At 39.0% G+C, this 24,544-nt stretch overlaps 1 protein-coding gene across 3 annotated transcripts in view; it reads right to left on the bottom strand.

Moving 5' to 3' along the window:
• Positions 1 to 24,544, bottom strand: part of CSMD3 (CUB and Sushi multiple domains 3) — a 796,263-nt gene that overhangs the window by 510,732 nt on the left and 260,987 nt on the right. For all 3 annotated transcript variants that reach the window (XM_075141259.1, XM_075141260.1, XM_075141261.1), the window contains exon 6: positions 22,530 to 22,642. In XM_075141259.1, coding sequence (XP_074997360.1) covers positions 22,530 to 22,642 — 113 coding nt within the window. The remainder of the gene's footprint in view (positions 1 to 22,529; positions 22,643 to 24,544) is intronic.

Here is a 24,544-nt window from a genome sequence, read left to right as displayed (position 1 = left end):
CTACTGCCTCTCATCAGATATTTATACACATATGCACCAACATCCCTGTTTATTTTTTAAAATATTGATCTGTTGAAGTGTCTTAAAAACTGATATTCTTCAAATTGGAATCACATGTTTTTGAAAGTGCGTATTTGAATTAGAAATTTAGAATATATATGTTCTACACATTCTTTCCACTTTTTTCCTTTTCTTATAAAAATACACTACTCTCAAGTTTAACTACCTCCTGTGACAATCATATTCTTGGATATAAGTTCTGTAGGTCAGCAAATCAATTTATTTTCCAGAAAAACTCAAAGCTGACACTGGAAAAAAATCTCTCTGAAAAGATCATGTGTCATTTTCACTCTAAAGAATACTCTTAAAAATAAAAATTAAATTTGTATGAAGTTATCAGTATTTGTTAAGCTTGTTGAGACAGTGAAATACCCTTTCAAGCCCTTCAGCTTCCTCAAGTTATCTGAAATGTCCCCTTTATCCAAATCAAGGACATACAGATCCCTGGACTCAATCACAAAATCTATTCTTCCATGCAAAAATGGAAATTTAGTATTTTTCACAGAATTTGCCAATTTTCTAGAGTCATGCCAGAAAGCATGACTTTCTGGTTTCTTGCTTTGAGTGAGCCTGCTTTCAGCAATTTCTTTACCTCTATAAGAAAAGCTAACTAACTACATTAGAAGGTGCATTCATATCATTAGACCATGAAGACAACCGAAGAGGTACCGGTAAGCAGAACTAGAATTCAGTTTCAGACAACAAAAGGAACAAAAGCCAGAAATTAGGATTAATATTAGGGTAAGTTACTTGGAAAAAAGCACAAATAGCAGCCCATAGAATCAGGGGGCTGAAATGCGGAAACTAGTGCAAGCTCTCCACCTCAGACATTGATCTTAATGTATCATAACATATTATGGGATGCTTTCCATATAACAGATACTTCAAACAGAAAAAGACTTAAAGACATTGTGCAGAATTGTTCATATATTTTCATTATTCTAGAAAACTATGAATTAAAGGCTGAAGCTGCACTGAATTTAGGCTGCTTCTGAATGTCTTTTTTTTTTTTTCTTTAAAGAGAAAGATTATGTAAGAATACTGCATATAAAGAATAAAAGGTTTTTTTAATTCATTCTACCAGAGTCATGATACTTTTCAAATGAAGATACTTCAAAATAAAAATGGAATGTTCCCTTATTTCCAGCATACTGATATTAATGCCAGGATCAGAGACTCGACAAGAAGATACTGTAGAGAACATGAAGTAGTTCCATGTGCTTTACTCTCTGAATCCCACTGAGATTACTGAGATGGGAAAAAGACAATCTAAGAAAATACCTGAAACCAAAGTCAATAGACTAAATTTACCATATTCCAAGGTCCACCACTGACACAACAAGAAATAAAAGAAAGCAGGAGGCATTATACAGGATTTAGATGCTCTTTGTGCCATCATAAATACTATAACATGAATATTCTATAAACCTTCTCTTGTGTGAAAGGCAGTCATTCCCAATTTCACATCAATAGATTATGCAATAATTCATGGATTCCTGGGGTATAGAATTTTATTGGGGATGCTATGATTGTCACTAAGTTGATTTTTTTTTCTGTTTGTATTTTTATTTATTTCCATTAATTTATTTTTATACCTTTTAAATGAGTAATGTTCCATTCTTAATATCCCTGAGGAAAAACAGGATCCTAAATATAAAAAAAGAACAATTTCTCTGTGTTTTTACCTGCAGAAGATTTTATGTTTTTCCACACAGGAATATAACATTCTTTGCAGTATATATAATTTCTTAGAATTTAAGGTCCTTAGTGGGTAACAAGTTGAAATAACTATCACTTAAATATTACTGGGATTAATACCAGCAAAAATTATAAAAGTCATCTCTAAAACAAGTTTCATATCTTCTCCTGTACAAACTAACTCACATAGTGCTATGATTTCAGAATGATTTATGTAAACTTACCTCGATAGAAACCAATTTGTATTAAGCATGTCTTTCCTGGAATAATGCGAGCATTTCTAATTGGCAGGAAGTTTTGTTGGGTTGTTTTGGGGGACAAAAATTCAATTGTAAATCTTTCTCTTCTCAGAAATGTAACTATGAAAGACATCAGAAACCTTCTGAATGGGTCTTGAAAAATATTGCAATGATCATTCTTTAAATTGAAGTTCTATTTGATGTTTATGGCATATCATGTTCTCTGTGTCTCTCATTAGGTTCTGGTTATTTCTACTCAGAATTTGGCTTCTGTCAAAACTGTCAACAGTTTTACTGCCATTGCTAGATATTTACTTTACATAAATTAAATGGCAGTATGATCATCTTTGCAGAAGATGCAAGAGCTTCTGCAAGATTCTAGAGTTCCAAAGTAACTGCTTTCATGTGTAAGAAAAAGTTACGTGATAGCAGTGATTGAGAATTTTCAGCAAGTACCAAGTAAATTTGTTCCCCTAGAAAATAATAATTAAAAACAATTAAAAAAACCCCCAAAAAACAAAAAACACTACCACATTAATTCTGATGACTACAAAGACGAGTACAAAAATAAACATTTTGCCTCTGTACAAAGACCATGGAATACTTAAATGCCTCAAAAAAGTCATTGCGATAGCCTCCACAAGAGATAGAAGGATGAATTTCGTCCAGGTTGGTTAATATTGATAAATTCCCATTAAGGTCATTGGGTAGCTGAATGATTCTTAGCTTAAGTACTACTGACTGGTTTCCTCTCAGTGTCAAAACAGTGTGCTCAAATATCTTTAAAAAAAAAAAAAGCAGAAGGTCAATTTCTTAAAACTGAAATTTCCTTCAAGACTATAACTATAAATTTTTTTGATCATTAATTTATTTAACACATGTAAGTTTTAGAACTTTCCAGAGGAAACCATGATTTAAACATGTGGCTTTTATATCTCTTTCATGATACTACCCAGCACCAGGCTGCATACAAATGAAAAGTAATCCTTTCTTCTTACGTCTCCAGTTATAAACCTACATACACTATTTGCTTATTTGTTACACCTATACACTAGACATATATCTTAGGAATTAAAAGCTATTGCCTTTAATCCCAAGTTTACTATTAAGTGGGAAAAGAAGGGAAAGCAGTGACAGGTGAAGAAGAATAGAAAAAACAGCAGTTTGTTTTACTTTCAGAAAATCAATATGCCTGTTCCCTTTTTCTATTTGTGTCAGCTTTATTTAATTTGAATATATGTCCTTCAAGTCAAGGATTCTCTTCACAAGTATTTGTACATATCATAGTGTATCTAGGCAGTACTATAAACTAAAACAGCATTACCTAAGCAATTCTGCCAGCTTTGTGAAAAGTGGAAGGGTTAGTATTACCTAGTTTTCAGCTGCCCTGGATTGAGGCTCAAAATACCCAGTGCCCTGCTCCACTGGTAACTTTCTGGGTGACTTTGGGCAAGTAATTTCATTGGTATGCTCCTCAGTTTTGGCATCCAAAACAGACATAATAACTATTTCCAGCATTAGCCCTGTGATTCATGACTTTCCAATCTGTGTATCTCCCCTCCTCCCATAGCTCTATTTATTTTCCAAGCTTCAGGATCCTACACTAGTCAATCACTTTTCAATCAGAAACTAATCCACGTGTTTGATGATCTTTGCTATCTTTCTCTGAACTTTCTTCAACTTTGCTATATTCTTCTGAAATGCAGAGAGGCCAGAGCAACAAGAAGAGTCAAGGTGCAGGTCGATTTATACAGCAGCATGTTTTCTGTTTTGTCCTCTACTCTTTTCCTAATATTTAGTTAAAAAGCAATAAGTAGTGCTTTTGATGTCATGGAGCCCCATGACTTCGGGCTCCATCTCTCATAACAGTCTTTCAGGGCAGGAGAGATGTGGTGTGGGACTGTTGCACTAAGAAGTGCTTTTTTAAAGCATTCTAAGTATGGACCTGAGGACTACGTAGTGCACTTATGTATACTGACTACCTTAGAACATAAGAGTTTGCTGGTATTACTGACAATAGTAATGATCAACAGATCCCATCATCTTATTTACAAATTAAGATAATGTCGTGGTTTAACCTGGCAGGCAGCCAAATACCACGCAGCCGCTCGCTCACTCCCCCCACCCTCCCAGTGGGACGGGGAGAGAATCAGAAGGGTAAGAGTAAGAAAAACTCATGGGTTGAGATAAAGACAGTTTAATAGAACAGAAAAGGGAAAATAATAACTATAATAATAGAATATACAAAATGAGTGATGCACAATGCAATTGCTCACCACCCGCACCGACCGATAACCAAGTAGCGGTCGCTACTTCCTGGAACACGCCTACCATTCATATACTAAGCATGATGTCACATGGTATGGAATAGCCCATTGGTCAGCTGGGCTAGCTGTCCTGGCTGAGCTCCCTCCCAATGCTTGTTTTGTTTTGGTTTTTTTTCTTAAGCTGAATGTCCTTGACTAGGAGGGTACTTGGCAACAACTGAAAACATCAGTGTGTTATCAACATTCTTCTCATACTAAATCCAAAACACAGCACTAGGAAGAAATTTAACTCTATCCCAGCCGAAACCAGAACAGTATCCATCCCTTATTCTATACCATTTACGTCATGCCTAAGTCTCACATTTTTCAATACATTCCAATTAATCATCACCACCTTTCTTGTCCATATATATATACACACACAGAGATATCATTCCCTTAGTCCATGGGCCATCCCTCTAAAATGTCCATTGAGTTCATTTAGTCCATGACTTTGGGCTCCATCTGTCATAACAGTCTTTCAGGGCCGAAGAGATGGTGTGTGGTGTTGGACTGTTGCATCCTGAAGCCAGTTCTCATTTCAGTACTGCTGCGCTAGTCCAGTTCTATCATCGTTGCACTTTGCTCGGTTTCATCGGAGTTAGTTCATTCTTCATTAATCTGGGTGACTTTCACTGCTATACCATTGATAGCAACCATAGAAATAATGATATACAATATCATATAACATTTAACATCATAAAATTCAGTTCATTGGCTATTTTCACCCAAAATCAAATCCCCCTGAGGTAGGCACTGGACTTCCCCATCCATTACCCACCAAGTGCACCCAGGTCCTTGAGCAAAAGCAATCCCACAGGTAGGTTTTCCCTTGCCAGAGGCAGGAGTAACCCAGACTGTCTTCCCCAACATATTTCTTATGTGCACGACAGGGACTTTATCTCCATCTACAGTACGTAAGAGTCTTGATTGGGCAGGGCCAGCTCGATTAACAGACCCCCGAGTGTTGACTAACCAGGGGGCTTTTGCTAAGTGTGTATCCCAATGCTTGAATGTCCCACCACCCATTGCTCTCAGCGTAGTCTTTAGCAGTCCATTGTATCGTTCGATTTTCCCAGAGGCTGGTGCATGATAGGGGATGTGATAGACCCACTCAATGCCATGCTCAGGCCCAGGTGTCTATGAGGGTGTTTCGGAAATGAGTCCCGTTGTCTGACTCAATTCTTTCTGGGGTGCCATGTCGCCATAGGACTTGTTTTTCAAGGCCCAGGATGGTGTTCCTGGCGGTGGCATGGGGCACTGGATATGTTTCTAGCCATCTGGTGGTTGCTTCCACCATGGTGAGCACATAGCTCTTGCCGTGGTGGGTTTGTGGGGGTGTGATATAATCAATCTGCCAGGCCTCCTCAAATTTATATTTCAACCATCGTCCTCCATACCAAAGAGGCCTTATTCGCTTGGCTTGCTTCATTGCAGCGCACATTTCACATTCATGGATAACCTGTGCAATAATGTCCATGATTAAGTTCACCCCTTGATCACGAGCCCATCTATATGTTGCATCTCTTCCTTGATGGCCTGAGGCATCATGGGCCCACCGAGCTATAAATAATTCACCCCTATGTTGCCCGTCCAGATCCACCTGAGCCACTTCAATCTTAGCAGCCTGGTCCACCTGCTGGTTATTTTGATGTTCTTCAGTGGCCCAGCTCTTGGGTACGTGAGCATCTACATGACGTACTTTTACAGCCAGGTTCTCTACTCGGGCAGCAATATCTTGCCACAATGCGGCAGCCCAGATGGGTTTACCTCTGCGCTGCCAGTTGTTCTGCTTCCACTGCTGCAACCACCCCCACAAGGCATTTGCCACCATCCATGAGTCAGTATAGAGATAAAGTACTGGCCATTTTTCTCGTTCAGCAATGTCCAAGGCCAGCTGGATGGCTTTCACCTCTGCAAACTGGCTTGATTCACCTTCTCCTTCAGCAGTTTCTGCAACTTGGCGTATAGGACTCCATACAGCAGCTTTCCACCTCCGATGCTTTCCCACAAGGCGACAGGACCCATCAGTGAGCAGGGCATATTGCTTCTCATTTTCTGGTAGTTTGTTATACAGTGGGGCCTCTTCAGCACGTGTCACCTCCTCCTCTGGGGATATTCCAAAATCTTTGCCTTCTGGCCAGTTCATGATCACTTCCAAGATTCCTGGGCGACTGGGGTTTCCTATTTGGGCCCACTGTGTCATCAGTGCGACCCACTTGATCCACATAGCATCGGTTGCATGATGTGTAGAGGGGACCCTCCCTTTGAACATCCAGCCCAGCACCGGCAGTCGGGGTGCCAGGAGGAGCTGTGCTTCAGTACCAACCACTTCCGAAGCAGCTCGAATCCCTTCATATGCTGCCAATATCTCCTTCTCAGTTGGAGTGTAGCGGGCCTCCGATCCTCTGTATCCCCGACTCCAGAACCCTAAGGGTCGACCTCAAGTCTCCCCTGGTGCTTTCTGCCAGAGGCTCCAGGTAGAGCACATTCTTCACATCTTGTCCTGCCCGGACTAGCCCAAGGGCTATTGCATGAACTATCTCCTGTTTAATTTGTTCAAAGGCTTGTTGTTGCTCAGGGCCCCATTTGAAATCGTTCTTCTTCCGAGTCACTTGATAGAGGGGGCTTACAATCAGGCTGCAATCTGGAATATGCATTCTCCAAAAGCCCACAACACCTAAGAAAGCTTGCGTTTCCTTTTTGTTAGATGGTGGGGACATGGCTGTTATTTTGTTGATCACATCCATTGGGATCTGACGACGTCCATCTTGCCTTTTTATTCCTAAAAACTGGATCTCCTGTGCAGGTCCCTTGACCTTACTTTGTTTTATGGCAAAACCGGCCTTCAGAAGGATTTGAATTATTCTCTCCCCTTTCTCAAATACTTCTGCTGTGTTGCCCCACACAATGATGTCATCAATGTATTGCACGTGTTCCGGAGCCTCACCCTGTTCCAGTGCGGTGTGGATCAGTCCATGGCAAATGGTAGGGCTGTGTTTCCATCCCTGGGGCAGTCGGTTCCAGGTGTACTGGATGCCCCTCCAAGTGAAAGCTAACTGTGGCCTGCACTCTGCCGCCAAAGGGATTGAGAAGAACGCATTAGCGATATCAATTGTGGCGTACCACTTGGCTGCCTTTGACTCCAGTTCATACTGGAGTTCTAGCATGTCCAGCATGGCAGCACTCAGTGGCAGCGTGACTTCGTTCAGGCCACGGTAGTCTACTGTTAGTCTCCACTCTCCATTAGACTTTCACACTGGCCATATGGGACTGTTAAATGGTGAGCGAGTCTTGCTGATCACTCCTTGGCTCTCCAGTCGATGAATCAGCTTATGGATGGGAAGCAGGGACTCTCGGTTGGTGTGATATCACCGCCAGTGCAATATTGTGGTAGCGATTGGTACCTGTTCTTCAACCCTCAGTAATCCCACAACAGAAGGGTCTTCCAAGAGACCAGGCAAGGTGGACAGCTGTTTAATTTCCTCTGTCTCCAGGGCAGCTATACCAAAAGTCCACAGATATCCTTTTGGGTCCTTGAAGTACCCTCTCTTGAGGTAGTCTATGCCAAGGATGCACGGAATCTCTGAGCCACTCCCAATGGGGTGCTTCTGCCACTCATTCCCGGTTAGGCTCACTTCGGCCTCCAATACAGTTAACTCTTGGGATCCCCCTGTCACTCCAGAAATACAAATGGGTTCTGCCCCTCTATAGCTTGATGGCATCAAGGTACACTGTGCACCGGTGTCTATGAGAGCCTTATACTCCTGTGGGTCTGATGTGCCAGGCCATCAAATCCACACAGTCCAGTAAACCCGGTTGTCCCTTTCCTCCACCTGGCTGGAGGCCCGGTTGTCCCTTTCCTCCACCTGCCCGGAGGCAGGGCCCCTCTAATTCTGGTCATAGTATCCATCTCTCACTTCTTGCAAATGCAAGTCAAGAATTCCTTTGTTACATCTTCCTTCACGCCTGACAGCAGTCGCCTCCAGAGGCTGAGGACCTGTGTCCCTTTTCCAATTGCTTTGTCAATGTTCCCTTCCCTAGAAAGGGATCCCACCTGTTTGGCTTCCTTCCCTTCTAATTCCAGGGTACTGGCCCCATTATCCCAGCATCGGAGCAGCCAGGTAACAATATTCTCGCCTGGACGACAGCTGAAATCTTTCCACATATCTCGCAACTCACCTAGAGATAGGAATTGGGTGGTTTCCGTCTCGTTTATGAGTTCTTCCTCTTCCTCCTCCCCTCCTCGTGATGGCCCTGCTTTTCCATCATCCCTTTCTAAACGACCTGACTTCCGCTTCAAAGATTTCTTCTTCTGTACAGGGGCGACGGATACCAGCGATGGTTGGTCCTCTGGTTCAGCTGTAGTACCCGTCGCGAGGGTTTGGGTAGCTGCAGTGCCTGTTGCGGGGGTTGGAGTATTTGTAGTGACTGTTGCCGGGGTTTGAGTGGCTGCAGTGCCTGTTGCAGGGGTTGGAGTAACTGTAGTGACTGTTGCCGGGGTCTGAGTAGCCTTAGTGGTTGTTGCGGGGGTTGAAGTAGCCACGGTGCCTGTCACAGGGGTTTGAGTAGCCACAGTGATTGTCGTGCGGGTTGAAGGAGCTACAGTGCCTGTCGTGGGTAGCCACCGTGTCTGTTGCCTGGGTTGATCTCTGGACAGTATTCCTGAATAGTTGTTTAACCCTAAACAAGGCCTGAACAACATTCAGGAGACATAGCAATATGAACATGCTTGTTTGAACATCCCAAGTATATTCAAAATTCTCAGGGAATATTGTGGACGTCTTCATGAAGAGGATAGAAGAAAAAGGAGTTTCTGAAGGTATGGAAGGGAAGGTGAACAAGTGGGAGAAAGTGTCCCATCCTGTCTCCCCCCTAAATTCATCCTCTGAGGTGAAGAGGTAAAAAGTGTAATTATTAATAGTTTCTAAGAGATAGCTCCCGAAGTACAGGAATGACGGCAGTGCTGAATACAGGCTCGTGACCAATAATTTTATTATAACATAAACCAGTGTCACACAGTATAGCAAAGTGGTGACCTTAATCCACTTCCCAGAGATGACCAACCCCACATAAATACTGATAATCAGCAGTATAGACAGCAGTAAGGTGGTACATACCAAAACTCCAAGAACAGATCCAACAATTCTGAGAGTAAATAAACCAACATCGTGACCAGCGAGTACTAAACTGATATAATGAATGCTTATAACAAATTTGTTTTAACCTGTTCGGGTCAGATGTGTCATTATCTCAACCCTTTGAGCCCCATGTTGGGTGCCAAGAAGGACTGTTGTGGTTTAACCTGGCAGGCAGCCAAATACCACGCAGCCGCTCACTCACTCCCCCCACCCCCAGCGAGACGGGGAGAGAATCGGAAGGGTAAGAGTGAGAAAAACTCATGGGTTGAGATAAAGACAGTTTAATAGAACAGAAAAGGGAAAATAATAATGATAATGATAAAATATACAAAATGAGTGATGCACAATGCAATTGCTCACCACCCACGCTGACCGATAACCAAGTAGCGATCGGTACTTCCTGGATCACGCCTACCGTTCATATACTGAGCATGACGTCACATGGTGTGGCATACCCCGTTGGCCAGCTATGCTAGCTGTCCTGGCTGTGCTCCTTCCCAACGCTTGTTTTGTTTTGTTTTGTTTTTTTTCTTAAGCTGAATGTCCTTGACTAGGAGGGTACTTAGCAACAACTGAAAACATCAGTGTGTTATCAACATTCTTCTCATACTAAATCCAAAACACAGCACTAGGAAGAATTTTAACTCTATCCCAGCCGAAACCAGGACAGATAATTTTGCAGTGCTCACTATGCAAAAAGAGTTAAAAAGAAGCAACACAAGCTAAGGTCTCTGAATGCAGGTGCAGTGCAGCAAGTGCAGCAGGAAGACTACATGACTATAACTCTGAGACCCCCGTCACTTAAAGATAAATTGACTGATGCAGCGATTGTCTACGAAGCAGTGGTACCAGTCTCATGTGCTGTTAAAATAAAACGCTGCCTAAACAGAGTGACTACAGTCTGCTGTTACTCAAAGCAGTAAAGGTGTCCCTGACAAAGTATAGCAAGAGCATCTTTGCTAACACTCTGGCCAACCTGCTGATGAGAGTTTTATACTAAGAATGGAGAGGGAGATAATGAGCCACACTTAAATGACATAGTGGTGGAAAAAAGTAGAAAGGAAATAAAAGATTTACAGGAATATGAGAGACTTCAGGAATGATAACATAGGGTGAAGACAGCCTGTCTCAATTTTATACACACATGGAGTCAGCCTGGGACAGAAGTGGGAGGAATTGGAGTTCCACATGCCATCACAGAATGGTGACATCATTGGAGTAACTGAGATGTGGTGGGACAGCTCACACGGCTGGAGTGTGTTGATGGGTTTTTGGGAGATGTCAGGGACAACTTCTTGATAGACATACTCGATGGGCCAACCAGGCGTAATGCACAGCTGGACCTGATACTAACAAGGAAGAGCTTGTTGGAGACATGGTAATCAATGGTAGCTATGGCTGCAGTTACCATGAAATGAATTCAAGACCCCACGGGCAGTGAGGAAGGCAAGTAGCATTCCTGGTTAGATGATAAGGGTCACAGGTTTGTGGTTAGTGGGTCATACTCTTCTTGGAGGATTGTAACAAGTGCAATCTGGAGCACTGCAGGACTTTATCCTGTGACCTGTCTTGTTTAATACCTTCATCAACGACCAGGAGGAGGCTATCGAGTGGATTCTTATTAAGTTTGCAGTTATCACCAAACTGGGGGGAATAGGCAATATGTTTGAAAGCAGGCTTGCCATCCAGAGGGACCTAAGACTGGAGGAATGAGCCAACAGGAATCTTATGAAACTAAACAAAGGCAAATTCAACCCCTGGCAACAGGAAAGGCTGGGGTCTGACTGGTTGGGGAGCAGCTCTGCTGAAAAGGTCCTGTGGGTCCTGATGGACAGCAAGATGAATGTGAGCCAGCAGTGTGCCCTGGCCAACAGCATCCTGAACCGTATTAACAGAAGTATGGCTGATACACTGATCGAAAGGATTATCCCCACCTCTATTTAGCACTTGTTAGTTCCATGTCCAGTTTGAGGCTCAGCAAAAGGAAGGGGCCCTGGGAAGAAATTGATAAACTGGAGTGAGTTTGGCAGACAGTCCCCAAGATGGTTGGGACTAGAGCACTTGCCCTGTGAGGAGAGGCTGAGGAAGCTGGACTTATTCAGCCCAGAGAAGAGAACTTCAGGGGGGCCTAAATGGAGCTTTCCAATACATATGAGGTGGGAGGACAAAAGGAAAGGGTGTAAGTTGAAACAAGAGAAGTTCTGAGCAGATACAAGGAGAAACTTCTACCCTGTGAGGATAGTCAAGCTGTGAACAGATTGCCTGGAGACGTTACACAGTCTCCATCCTTGAACTTTTCAAGACAGAACTGGATAAATCCCTGAGCAATCTGGCTTTATCTCAATGCCCATCTTCTTTTGAGTAGGAGGTTCTTTTCCAACCTGAATTATCCTATAATCTATGACACCCAAGCTACTTCTTAGGGTAACTTAAATTTTGTATGTCATTCACAAATCACCTTTTAACTTGTTCAAAATGATAACAGAAAAGAATTATAGCCAACTCTGCATGACACTGTTCTTAACAGATTCCTCAGTCCACTCTATACAGTGCAAAAAACACCTTGTTGACCCAAACTTTTCTGGTAGGTTTCAGCTATTTCATGGCAGGATGGAACATATTCACAGCTGTGCAGTGGAATTTGAGGACACTGGCAGAATCATTTTGAACACTACTCTCTGCACATGCCATCTTATACCTTGCACGCTTTGTCCTGGCTACCTATTCAAGCCAATTTTTCTCAACTAGCACAGACTAGATTCCAACCAATCTATGCATTATACAAGAAGTTTTCTTATCCAGTAAGTCATAACTATTCAACAGATTCCCTTCAGGTTCAATCCCCTTATTACTGTCGGTCTTCTCACCTAAATCTTTTCCTCAGAAGCCCTCACTTTCCACTCTAATCACTTTACTTGGCTATCTGTCTTTCTCCTACATATTCCTTTCCATTAAGAACTCTCAGCTTACTTTTCTGGGGTTCGTGACACAAATATTTCTTTTTACCCTTCCTTTTTTTTCTCTCTTAATCGCAGTTCTCAATCACCATACCGCAGTTCACATGTAAACTTGTCACCACTCATGGACAAAGCTTTGTAAATTAGCTAAAAAGAGGTGACATTCAGGAAAAGTCATGGGTCATGTTAATAACCCTCAAACATATGAGCTTTCTGAACAAAAAAAAAAAACCACTGGAATTGAAAATGCATTAAACAGTGTGAACTTCTTTCTGGAAAGGTAGAACTTAATGTTAATATTGATACAGGATTCAGTAAAAAAAAAATATATTGACATCTTAAAACCAAGCAAGTAAATAAATTAAAAAAAAAAACAACAACAAATCACTCTTAGGAGATGCCACAAACACTTCAGTATTCACACAGCTATTCTACTGTTGTTCTGGCAATTTTCAGACAGACTTAGAAACAGAGAAGGTATGACCAACATGGTTCTCAGAAGGCTTTTATCAAGTTTTCTCTCAAATATGAATGGTACTGAAATTTGACATAATGAAGATCCAAAGGAATTACATAACTGAGAATCTCTTCGGTACTAGCTAGTGATTTTATAGATTAACAAATTCCACAGAATAATGTTCACTAGTATGCAAGGTTTATTGCCTCAGCTGCATTTGAGGGAAAACAGTTTGTTAAACGGAGGTATATGTTTAATTGATTTCCAGGTGCCTGTGAAAGGGAACAAAAAGTTAAATTCTTTCAGCTTTCTGGTACTGCTACTGATACAGTACTTTACTGAAAGAGTGGTCAGGCCTTGGAACAGGCTGCCCAGGGAAGTGGTGGAGTTACCATCCCTGGAAGTACTTAAAAGATGTGTAGATGAGGCCCTTAGGGACATGGTGTAGTGGGCATGGTGTGTTGGGTTGACGGTTGGACACGATGATCTTAGAGGTCTTTTCCAACCTTAATGATTCTATGATTCTATGAAATAAAGCAGCCCATATTTTGAAGTATAAAAAGATCCATTGACTGGAACCAAGGTGGAGAAAGTGTAGCTGGAAACAAAAGGTAGTTCAGAAAATTCTTTCATTTCTTACTTGGAGTAGAATTCATTTAAACATTAACTTTTCATTGAATAGATTTCACTCCTTATTTACTAAGGTGTTTGGGGGATACTTTGCAAAAGATACTTTTACTTCTGTAATTAGATAATCCTAGACTTAGTTCTGAAGTGTAAAGACAAACGTCCTCAACCTTCCCTATACTGGGAATTAGTAAAAACTGTAGTATCTTATTTAATACTACGAAATAACTTCTGACACAACATATTGCATGGGTCACTTCCATATTCATATTCCAGAATAGAATTCTGGATCTAATTTTTCTATTGGAAAAAGAGTGACTTTCCTATCTTTAGGCAGGAGACTATTCAGCATATTACACAGTCTTCATGCATATGGTGTGATTAGAGCCTTCACAAAAAATAAAGGAGGGAGAAACATTTAAAAGAGCAAAAACTATATTTCACATACTTTATGCCTCAACACATAGCTATCCAGTTCATACAATTAAATTTAAAACTAAATAACTACTCTACCTTTATCCCCAGGGACATGAGGATATGATTTCTATTAGAAGTGCAAGTGTTCTCAAGCAACTAAACAACAAACAAACAATTCTGTCTTTAGGCCAAAGAGAAGAAATAGAGACAGAGAGAAGTGATAATTCTGCATAATCAAGTACGCAATCTGATTAGAAAGTCCATGGGAAACTCGAGTATGAGGCAAGACACACAAAAAACCCCACATTCAGTTACTTCATTATCTAGTTCTCTACATCTGGCTGTTGTTTTCTTATCAAAACAATCTCTTTCATTGTGTAGGTGTCCCCTAACAATACAAAAAAAAGCCTCCAAAATGAAAAATTACCTCCTAGAATTAAAAAAAAAGTTGAAAATGCTGCATGGGGGAGGAGGGAAGGAAGGAAATGGGAGTAAATCATCCAGTGGGAATAATTCTAATACATTTGATGTCACTGACAGTATTCATTTTAACATCTAAAATCTGTTTTCCAAAGTTAGCCACTTCACGTTCGTTTCCTTTGGTGTCCAGTAAACTTCATAATGGTCAAAGTTATTCAAAAACTAAGTAACTGGAATGGCTTATCACTTTCGATTATGGTGAAATAATTTTCACTGCAGAAAAAAATAAGTCACTTAATGAAAAAGCATTTGAATGTCAACATTTTTCAAAGGGGAAACAAAGTGTTCCAACACTTTATCTCAATACTACTAAATATTCTGAATGTAAACAAGTGTTTTATCCCAGGTTTTTCCCTCAGTTGTTTTATCATCTTGACATGAACAGATCATCGGTGCAATATATTACGCTGTTTGGTGGTCATGAAGCATACAGATATGCAGGTTAATATATTAATATTTTGACCTTATCAAAATGAAGTATTTTGAAGGTCCTATAAACTAGAGTTTATGTACTATGATTAGAAGAGTTCCACTGCCAGAGAATTTTTATTTTAATAGTTAATTTTTCTTGAATTTTAGTTGGTTTCCTTAGAGGATTCCTTTTTTTAATATATATTTTATGTATAGATATATAATTTTTATATAATTTATAATTCTATATATAATATATATGGTTACATATATTTGAAAATATTTATATATATGAACAGGATCATTAAAACCACACTGATTTTTAATTTTTTTTTTGCCTTTCCATAAACCAGGACTGTTCATATTACCTATGGATTTTATACTCTGAATATCCCATTTTCCTGGTTTTTTAATTGTTGTTTGAAACATTATTTTTCATTTCAGTTTATAAATTCCTGAACTTCCAACAAAGCTGACCTAAGTAAGGAAAATACTTTCTTTCTAAGTATTTCCTAAATTGAAATAAAGAGTAATTCAGTACATTTTTTCTGTCTACAGAAGAGATGGAATTACTTACAGTCAGTAGTACATAAAACATTGGCATTTGCTCTTTTGTAAACAATGAACAGAAGTGTGCAGAATAGTAAATGAAATAGAAACATATTAAAGTGTTTGAATGCACCTAGAACATTAGAGGTTTTTCCTTAGGATAAGCATGAAATTAAAAAGAATATCTGTTATATCATTAAAAAATGGGAAAGACTCTTTACTGCATCACTTAACATTTATTTCAGAAGTAAATTACAATTCATCAATTTAAACATTAGCACAGACTATCATGTTTTCATATTTAACAGTTCTACTGACTTTTTTAATGAATGATGATCTTACTTGAAGTAGAAAAAAGTTAACTAAAATTTTAGAAACAGATCTTTCTGGATCTGCATACAGTATCAGAACCAACTTAATTAACCGTCAGCAGTGATGTTATTAAAACCTATAATTGGCAAAAAAGTAAGTATTTTAAAATGGGGGAGGGTCAACAAAATGCAGCAATTTTACTCCTCTCTGACTTGACTACAGCAAAATCAATGTCATTCTGTGCACTGACATTGTGTGGGTGTAGAGTTGTGAATAAAAGACATCACAAGAGCGCAGAGGTGAAAAATCATCTGTTCAGAAAGTACAGCTCAGTATGAGATGAAGTGGAGCTAAAAGACCATGAGTATGAAAATCTGCTAAAAACATTTACTTGTGTGACGATGTATGCAATTTAAGTTCTTTTTATGCCTGGAGGCAAAAAAAAAATCTTCTGAGAAGCTCTGGTAATTTCCTTTCATTCTGTGAAGAAAGGCTTCCTTTTTCCTCCCTCCATTGCAAAATCAGGTAGCCATCTGGGCTGTTTTGACAATAAGAGTACAGGGTCTGAAAAGTCATAGATTTACAAAACTGAGAACTAAGTATCTGTCTAAAAAAAAAAAAATCTGTCATCTGTCAAATAAATTACCAATGCAATCAGCAACTTATTTACACTGCCCTAAGCAGGAGCAGGCACAGCCCTTATTGAAGTAGCAGATTTCTACAGACGTGGCACAAGTGATGCAGCACCTTAATTTCTCCCAGGGAATCTCAAGATCCCATGAGCGCACTGGTAGTAAAAAACCATTTCAGTAAGTGAGTAGTCACATTATGTGAGATTCGACCTCAGATTAAGACACCTACATCTGCATGTCTATAGTTGCACTAGGTGTATAAACTGTTATAATAAATGGAAATCTAGTCAGTGTAGTCAGTGGAATGTAGTGTTTTAATTCATCTTAAAGTACACACCTTGGACAGGACAAAACAGCTGCCTATATGCTGTTTGTTGTCTTTTTAGGTGTTCTTCCCTGTCTTCTAGTTTCTGTGCCAGAATTGCACGGTCTCCTGTAAGTTCTAATTTGCCAACACCATGCAGATGTCTCATTTACTCTTAAGAACCTCTTACCAAACCCCTACCATGTGGTCAGCTGAATCACTCTCTAACCTGCACTGACAGGATTACCTAGGTATGATGAAGATTCAGTTGCCCATACACAGATTGGGTTGGTCCAATTTTGATACTTCATAACATACTGCTTTGCAACACCTTTGTTCTCTGCCAGAAGAGCCTCTGCACTTCTGCCACTGCCCGAAAATTATCGTGGATACCCTAGGTGACTTCGTATGTCAGTGCACATATATTCATGTTCATTCTCAGCCAAACTGTGCCCCACAGCTCCCCAACTTTAACGATTATTTAGATACCTATAGGTGTGCAAACCTATAGGTTACAATACAGAGACATCTACATTTTGGTGTGTTGGAGCTGAATCTCACCTAAGACTTCGTTACAACTGCTGAGTTGTACCACTACTTCCGGTAGCAGTACTGTGTACTATTCATTGCAACAGCTTTTGAGATGAGGAATGAATGACTGTTTAATGAATTCTGTTTAAATTGTTAGGTGTTCTGAAAAAAGAGATAAAGACAGTTTTCCCCTTCTGGCAACTCTAGCCATGATGTTCTGAGGCAGCTTAGTACTACTTACTTTTGTTCTTTACCTGATTGCCAATTGCCAAATTCTCTCTCAAAGCAACACCAACAAAAAAATCTAGGAAAAGTCTAACTCTATAAATCATTTCTGAATGAAGATACATTTCTATTTATATACAAAATTACAGAAATAAAAAGAAAAGAACAATGGAATATCAAGCAGAGAAAGAGAAAACTTTTCAACATCAGTTTTCTCCATATTACATCACACATTGAAAGTGTTGGCATTTATCTAACTTCAGCTCTACGTAGCTGGCTGTCAAGTATTAAGCAGAGTAACCATTTGCATGCTTTTCAACATGAGCATAACAGCTAAATTTTATCCTATTCTGAAAAGCTCATGGATATATTTCATCTCTTCATCTGTATTTTCCTATAAGCAAAGATTCTTAATGGAAGGCAGATGTGATTGTGCACTCAATCAACACATTTGACACTATTTTGTTCATAGTAAAAGCACTAGCTTGTACATGGCTTAAACAGAGGTAAGGGAAAGGGGGAAGGAAGGAAAAGGAGTTAAGAAATGGATTTCACAAGTGAAATAAATAGCAAGTATATGGCTACTGCTGAAACATTCCAGAGCTTTAAAGGAGGAGAGAGGGAGAGAGGGAGAGAGGGAAAGAGAAAGGATGCTGGATCTCAAAAGATAGCAAAGTTACAGATTCTTAAAGTAATGTTTAACTATCAGAAAATGAAGAATTCTTTTCCAAAAGCCCTTTCAGAGTCCAGGTATGCTTGACATAAATATTGAAGTTTGCGTACACCAGCCTGTAAGACTGGAAGCTGTGAAGCTAACTTAATCCCTTCTGTCCACTTAGATAATATTATGGATTCATATGTAAGTGATGGACTGCAAAGAGTAGCCAACAGAAAGCAGCAAGCAAAAGGAACTTTTACAGGAACTGCGAATGGATGGAGTAAAAAAGCACAACTAATTTGAGAAACAGCAAAAGATGATTACCAGTGCCAAGAAACGTTGAAGCAGCAGCCTCAGGAAGATCCAAAAAAGCTCTGGTTCTATTTCAGCCAACAGTTTCTAACTCAGAAGGAGTTTTAATAAAGCAGTAAGGACAGAAAACATCTGGACAAAGTGAATAGAAAGAAGTGCTGAAACAAGGGTGATCAGACAAGCAAGAATAAGCGTCTTGGTTGTGACACCACAACCTGGGTAGGGAAACATTTTGATTCTCTTCTAGTTGACATGTATCACTTTGATCATCATTTACCAACATCTGTTAAGTATTGTAGTGTCTTTCACGAATTAAAATGCCTATTAAAATAAATTAATACACATAACCTGCATGACAATGTTCTTATATGAAGCTGAGAGTTTCCCATAGTTTCATGTACCTCAGTAAATTTCATTTGTTCTATATAAACCAATTTAAACATTTTCACAGGTGTTTGCAAGACTGAAGCCTTAAACAGAAAATTAGGCAAAATATGATAATTATTGAAATTAAAAGGATGTTTACGGAAGATTATGTAATACCCCAGGTTTTCTGTTGTTTTTTTATTTTTCATATGCAGCTAGATTTTAAGACTTTGCATTGCGTCATTTTTAGTCTTCTTTTCAAATGTTTAGGCCACAGTAGCTTTAGATATTACACTGAACCGAGCCCTGTGAGGCTGCCTCGTGAAAAAAAATCTTAAAAAAGCAATTTTCATAAATTTAAGAGAACAGAAGGGAATAAGATTTAGTTATTTCATATCCTGCCTAAAAAGTGGCCATAAAACTTGTTTATTTTCTTTTGTTTGAATAAAACAACCAACAAGTTTTTTTCCAGATTGTAATTGGTATAAATGGCAAGGTTTTGGTAGGAGATGGGTGAGGGGACTGCACACGTGACCTCTGTGACGGGAGGTCTGGGGTTGCCCTATGCTGCTCACAGCTGGTTCCAGCTGGCTCGGCAATGGACCCACAGGACTCAACTGAGCCCATCAGCAGAATTTGTGGCGTCTCTATGAAAATGTATATAAGAAAAGGCAGTAAACACGGAGAGAAAGGAACAAGGCCAGAGCAGGAGTGCTCCATTTCAGAGCTAGTAAAACCCTCAAAGGGACTGGAGCCCATGGATAACCCACACTGGAGCAGGTTCTTCCCCTAAGAGGCTGTGGCCCATGGTCAACCTACATCAGAGCAGAGGAAATGAGTAAGAAGGAAGGAATGGCAGAAGAAAAGAATGAGAAACAAGGAGTAGCCGAAAGAAACTCCTACACCTTCACCTGAACCTCCTGCATTGTCTATTACACCACCGAAGAGACAAAGTGTAATCTGTGGTGGAGTAGATAGAGAAAGGGGAAGGAGAGGTGTCTGGAATTAAGTTAAGCCTGCGAAAGGGGAGAGCAAAGGTGTTTTCCCTAATTGTTTAAATATTTGTCTTTGTTTCCCAACACCCAAATCAGTAATTAAATGTTTTAAATTAAGACTGTTTTGTCGAGGACAGTAGCTGATGAGTGATTTTCCCTGAATTCATTTCAACCCACGAGTTTTCTCACTCTTGTTCTTCCTATTTTCTGCCCTGTTCTGCTGTAGGGGTGGAGTGAGCGAGTGGCTGCGCGAGTGCTGCGCTGCTACTCAGGGTCAAACCACCATCCAAGTACACTAGCACAAACTGTGCAGTTGTGCAAACAAAACCAGCAAGCCAAGGGAGTGATTAGGTGAAAAGAGTACCGAAGTGCCAAACAGTGATGGAGTAAGAATTATGCTGTCATGTGAAGTTCAGAATTTGGAATCGGGCTTCTTTGAAAGAGGCAACAATAGAATAAAGAAAGTTAAAGTAGATGAAGTGGTAAGAAATTACTAATTCTGGTTATAGTGGTACTACATAGGAAAGATTAAGTTTCAAGAAGAGAAGTCACAAAGAAGTTACACTAATATCTATGTTAATCAAGCAGGGGAAAGAGTGGGTTTTCACAACAGTTATTACAGTGTAGTACAATGATTATACAGCTGTTGAAAGGATTAACAGACACTCTCTCAAAAGTGATGCAGAAATAAACTCCTGAAAAGAAAAACAGGCACATGTATCTGTACTACATGGCTTTTTGGAATATTTTTTTATTTTTATCAGTTATCTGCTTTTGTGACAACTCATGTCAGCACACCAATGAAATTATTGTTTGAAAATGGGCTTTACAAAAAGGCTTAAAGTTGTCTCTAACTGAAAATATAAAGGTTTCAGTCCTTAACAAACTGAAATATTTTGTGGAATATTTTGTTTTCTAAATGTATGAAAGATTTTTAATTTCCTCACACACTCTCCTTTAGCCTACCATCGACCCAGAAACTATTCCTTACTACTACCTGACAATGCATTTTGCCATTTTCTACTATCAAGGTTAATTTTAATGATAATATCTGCTTGACTATGCACATTTAATGCTTTTATATGCTGAAATTATTTACTGCCCACATATTTTTTTTTTGAAGAGTTGTAAAAGATATTTTCTTCATAAGCATGGTAGACTACTGCCGCATTTCACAACTTAGTAGAGTACACTTTAACATACATTCAGCAATATACCATTAAAAATTAAATGAGCAAACCAAAATAATAGTAAAAAAGCCATAATGTAATCACTACAAACTTAGGTGGTAAAGAGAAACAGAAGACACACAGCCCATTCAAATCTCCCACACCTACCAACTTACATGTTTTACATGACTTGCAGAAAACACATTTTGAAACTAAACAGAAGTCTATTCTCTTTCATTATCTATTACCTCACACTTTCTGCAGGAATGCACGTGTGTCATCTGAGACATAGTTTGTTTTCCTTTTCTCAGTAGTTCAAAAATGAACATCTCAAAAATCTAAATTACTTCACATAAACCACCAAAATAATTATCACATTGTTTCTCAATTGTTTGGTAAGATCTAACAGAGAAAGTTTCTACTTTACATCTTTTAACAGTCCCGTAAGCTAGTGATTTCCCAGTAAAGAGTGTGGTTTATCATATTTGGTATGAAGGATACCATGCAAAAAGTGAGTCAGTGTCTTTCGTAAACAGGTACAGCAGCCCTGGAGCTACAGTAGGAAGACTCCTTTTACCTAAATTCACTCAAAATACACATTCCAGAACATCTATGAACTCAGGAATTCTAAATAGAGATATACAACATTTGCTGAAATAGTAATCAAATTTGCTCTGTTCTTTTATAGAATATGTTATCTGAGGCAATCACACAGTTGTAAGAAGTTTACTATTATAAAAGATAAATTACATTAAAAAATTAGTCCTTGGTTTTTTTAGTTGCGATTTTTACATTAGTTGATTAATTTTATCAGATTCTGCAAACATTTATGTAGCTAATCTCTTCCTATGCCAAATTTCCTATAGAGAACTATAAAAGAAATTCCTGAACTAAATCTCGTTCGGAATGCTGTGATTTTTTTTTTGTCAGATAAATGGCAAAGCTCAAAAGCACAAAAAGGGTTACTGTTCCCTGAAGATCCATTGATACACTGTAGATATTGAAAAATATTATTTACAGTAATGCTTGTGAAAAAGCAGTATTACCATACACTAATGACACTCAGTTTTCATTAGCACTTCATCATTATAATGGCCTTGTTCCAAATGGTGATATTCCCAAGTTAATGCTTCAGATGCTTTCACTCTTACTCAAAATAACGTTTGTTCATAAAAACAGTGGATAAGAATCTTACAGATTAATTAAACCCTTAATAGCACAATGCATTCAGAAATAAGTAGTAAGAGATAATAGTGATTAAATGCTACATTAGTAAGTAGAAACGTAATTCACTGTTTTATAAACATGACTTATACAACCACAGAGGCAAATACATATTTTAATGATAAAAACATTATTTCTGTATCTGTTACAAAATCTCCTTCAGAATATTAGGGCCATTTTAAAAGCTAAGTACTTGCACAGGGTAAAGTGAAGTAGATATCTGCTGTGATTTTTTTATAACTGTATTTAGATACACTAGATAATACACTACCCATACTCTAACATACTGTAATTCGATATAACAGGTTGCACAGCTGAATTTATCATTTATGCAAATACAAACTATACCTTTATGAGGATTTTTTAAAATGGCCCTTCCCATTTCCTCTAACAACTTCAAGCACTTTGTTTTTCGTAACAAAAACAACCACAACAAAAAATTTTTTTCTTTGAATGTACCTTGGTAGTGAGCACTAAATCCACTGTATCGGTGATTGCTGTCCGTTACAAAATGTAGTCTGAGCCAGTTTTTGTTGCTGATAACTGGAGGAGGTATATTCATTCCAGATAGCCTGAATTAAAACAAACAAATAAAAATTATTATTAGAAGATTAAAAAATGATCAGGGCTGAAGATCAGTAGATTTTCATAAAGCTTTGATAAAGGTCTTGTATGGAAAACTTTTTTTCAAACACACATTCGTTGACATATCCCCTGTGGGACTTTTTATTTATCAATGAGTAGTATGTTATGACAAGCATGAACAGACAAGATTGTCCACTCTGCATGACCAAGTGATGGGATACAAATCAGCGCTAATCCAGAAACCACACAGTCACGTTACTGTCAGCCACAGCACTAACATGATGCAAGTACATGACACTCAGGCTAGAAGGAGTTTGTGTCTATCCAGTTAACCGGTTAGGCAGAACACTGCTCTGGGCACCAGGAAAAGGATTGTACCCTGTGACTTTCATGTTCAAGATATGGAACAAGAGAGCTTAAGTTATGCAGGCCACCACCTAAAACTATAAAACAGACACCTATTTTTCAAGAGTAAGTATTTTTCTAAACTTGGGGTACAAAGAAATAAGAAATACTCCATCACTTCAGTGAATCTGAAAATTAGTTATTAAAAGTACAAAAAGAGTAGGGAATTCTGGTGGATTGACCCCAGCGAGCAGCTAAGCACCACACAGCTGCTCACTCACTCCCCTCCCCTCCCCCGACAGCAGAACAGGGGAGAGAATAGGAAGAGCAAAAGCAAGAAAACTCCTGGGTCAGAACAAAGACTCTTCAAAAGTCAGTTTAGTAAGTAAAGAGGGGAGAAAAAAGCACAGCAAAAACAAGTGATACAAAGGCAATCATTCACCACGTCCCACAAGTAGATCAATCAAACCAGTCTCCAAGCAATGGCTACCCACCCCCCAGCCCTTCTTCACATTTTTTATTGCTGACCATGATGTTATATGGTATGGAATATCCTTTTCGTCAGTTTGGGTCAGCTGTTTATGTTTTGTCCCTTCCCAGCATCTTGTCTTATCCCTGGCCTACTCACTCTGGGGACAAAGCGGGGAGAAAAAGAAAGCCTTGATGCTGTGCAAGCACTGCTGAGCAACAGCCAAAACATTGGTGTGTTATCAACTCTGGTTTAGCCACAAACCCAAACCACAGCATCATATGGGCTTCTATGAAGAAAATTAACTCCAAGCCACCAGAACTAGTATACAAAATCATCTGGATTTTTTGTTGGTTTTCTGTTTGTTTTTTAACATCAGGACATTACTCCTGATAATCTTTCATCTTGACTTGCTCATTAAGAAGGTCTGAATTAGAGGTAATTTTTTTTTATTAGATGAGATGTAGTAGTTAGAAAGAAGGTGGATAAGCTTTAGATAAACAATCCTTCCATCAAATCAATAATCCAAGATACATTTCTCACCAAAACCAGAAAGATAAGTCACATCTTCAGGGAAAAGAAAGAAAGTCTGTAATGAAACAGGTCATAAAGCTATTCAGGCAATCCACAAGTGAGAGAATGAGGTGAATCTGTGAATCGGTTTTAGAAATTCCTTGCTTTTACAAAAGAACTTTCACCTAACCTTTGAAGTGGCTTTGCAAAATGCAATAATGTCATTATCAATATTGTTATCTCCATTTTACAGACAGAGAAACTCATGCACAGAGAGGGAAAGCAACTTCAATTACCTAGCCGACCAGCAACTAAAAGAAAATTGTAAGAAAATAACTGCAAGTTCAGAGCTCTGGCTTTTACAACTAAAATCAAATCAGCATTGCCTGGTGAATGGCTGCACATAGTCTTTTGGAATGCATAGTCCTCCCCTGCCCCACTTTATTCAATTAGAAACTTTTGCTTTGATTTTTCTTTAAAAAGGCATGTTTTTCCTATTTCAAGTAGAAACAAATTTGACAATTTGAAATTCCTTATCAAATAAAAAGTCTGAAGAATTTTA

The sequence above is a fragment of the Calonectris borealis genome, chromosome 2 (genome assembly GCF_964195595.1).
Source record: "Calonectris borealis chromosome 2, bCalBor7.hap1.2, whole genome shotgun sequence".
NCBI lineage: Eukaryota > Metazoa > Chordata > Aves > Procellariiformes > Procellariidae > Calonectris > Calonectris borealis.
This window is presented reverse-complemented; position numbering and strand designations above follow the sequence as displayed.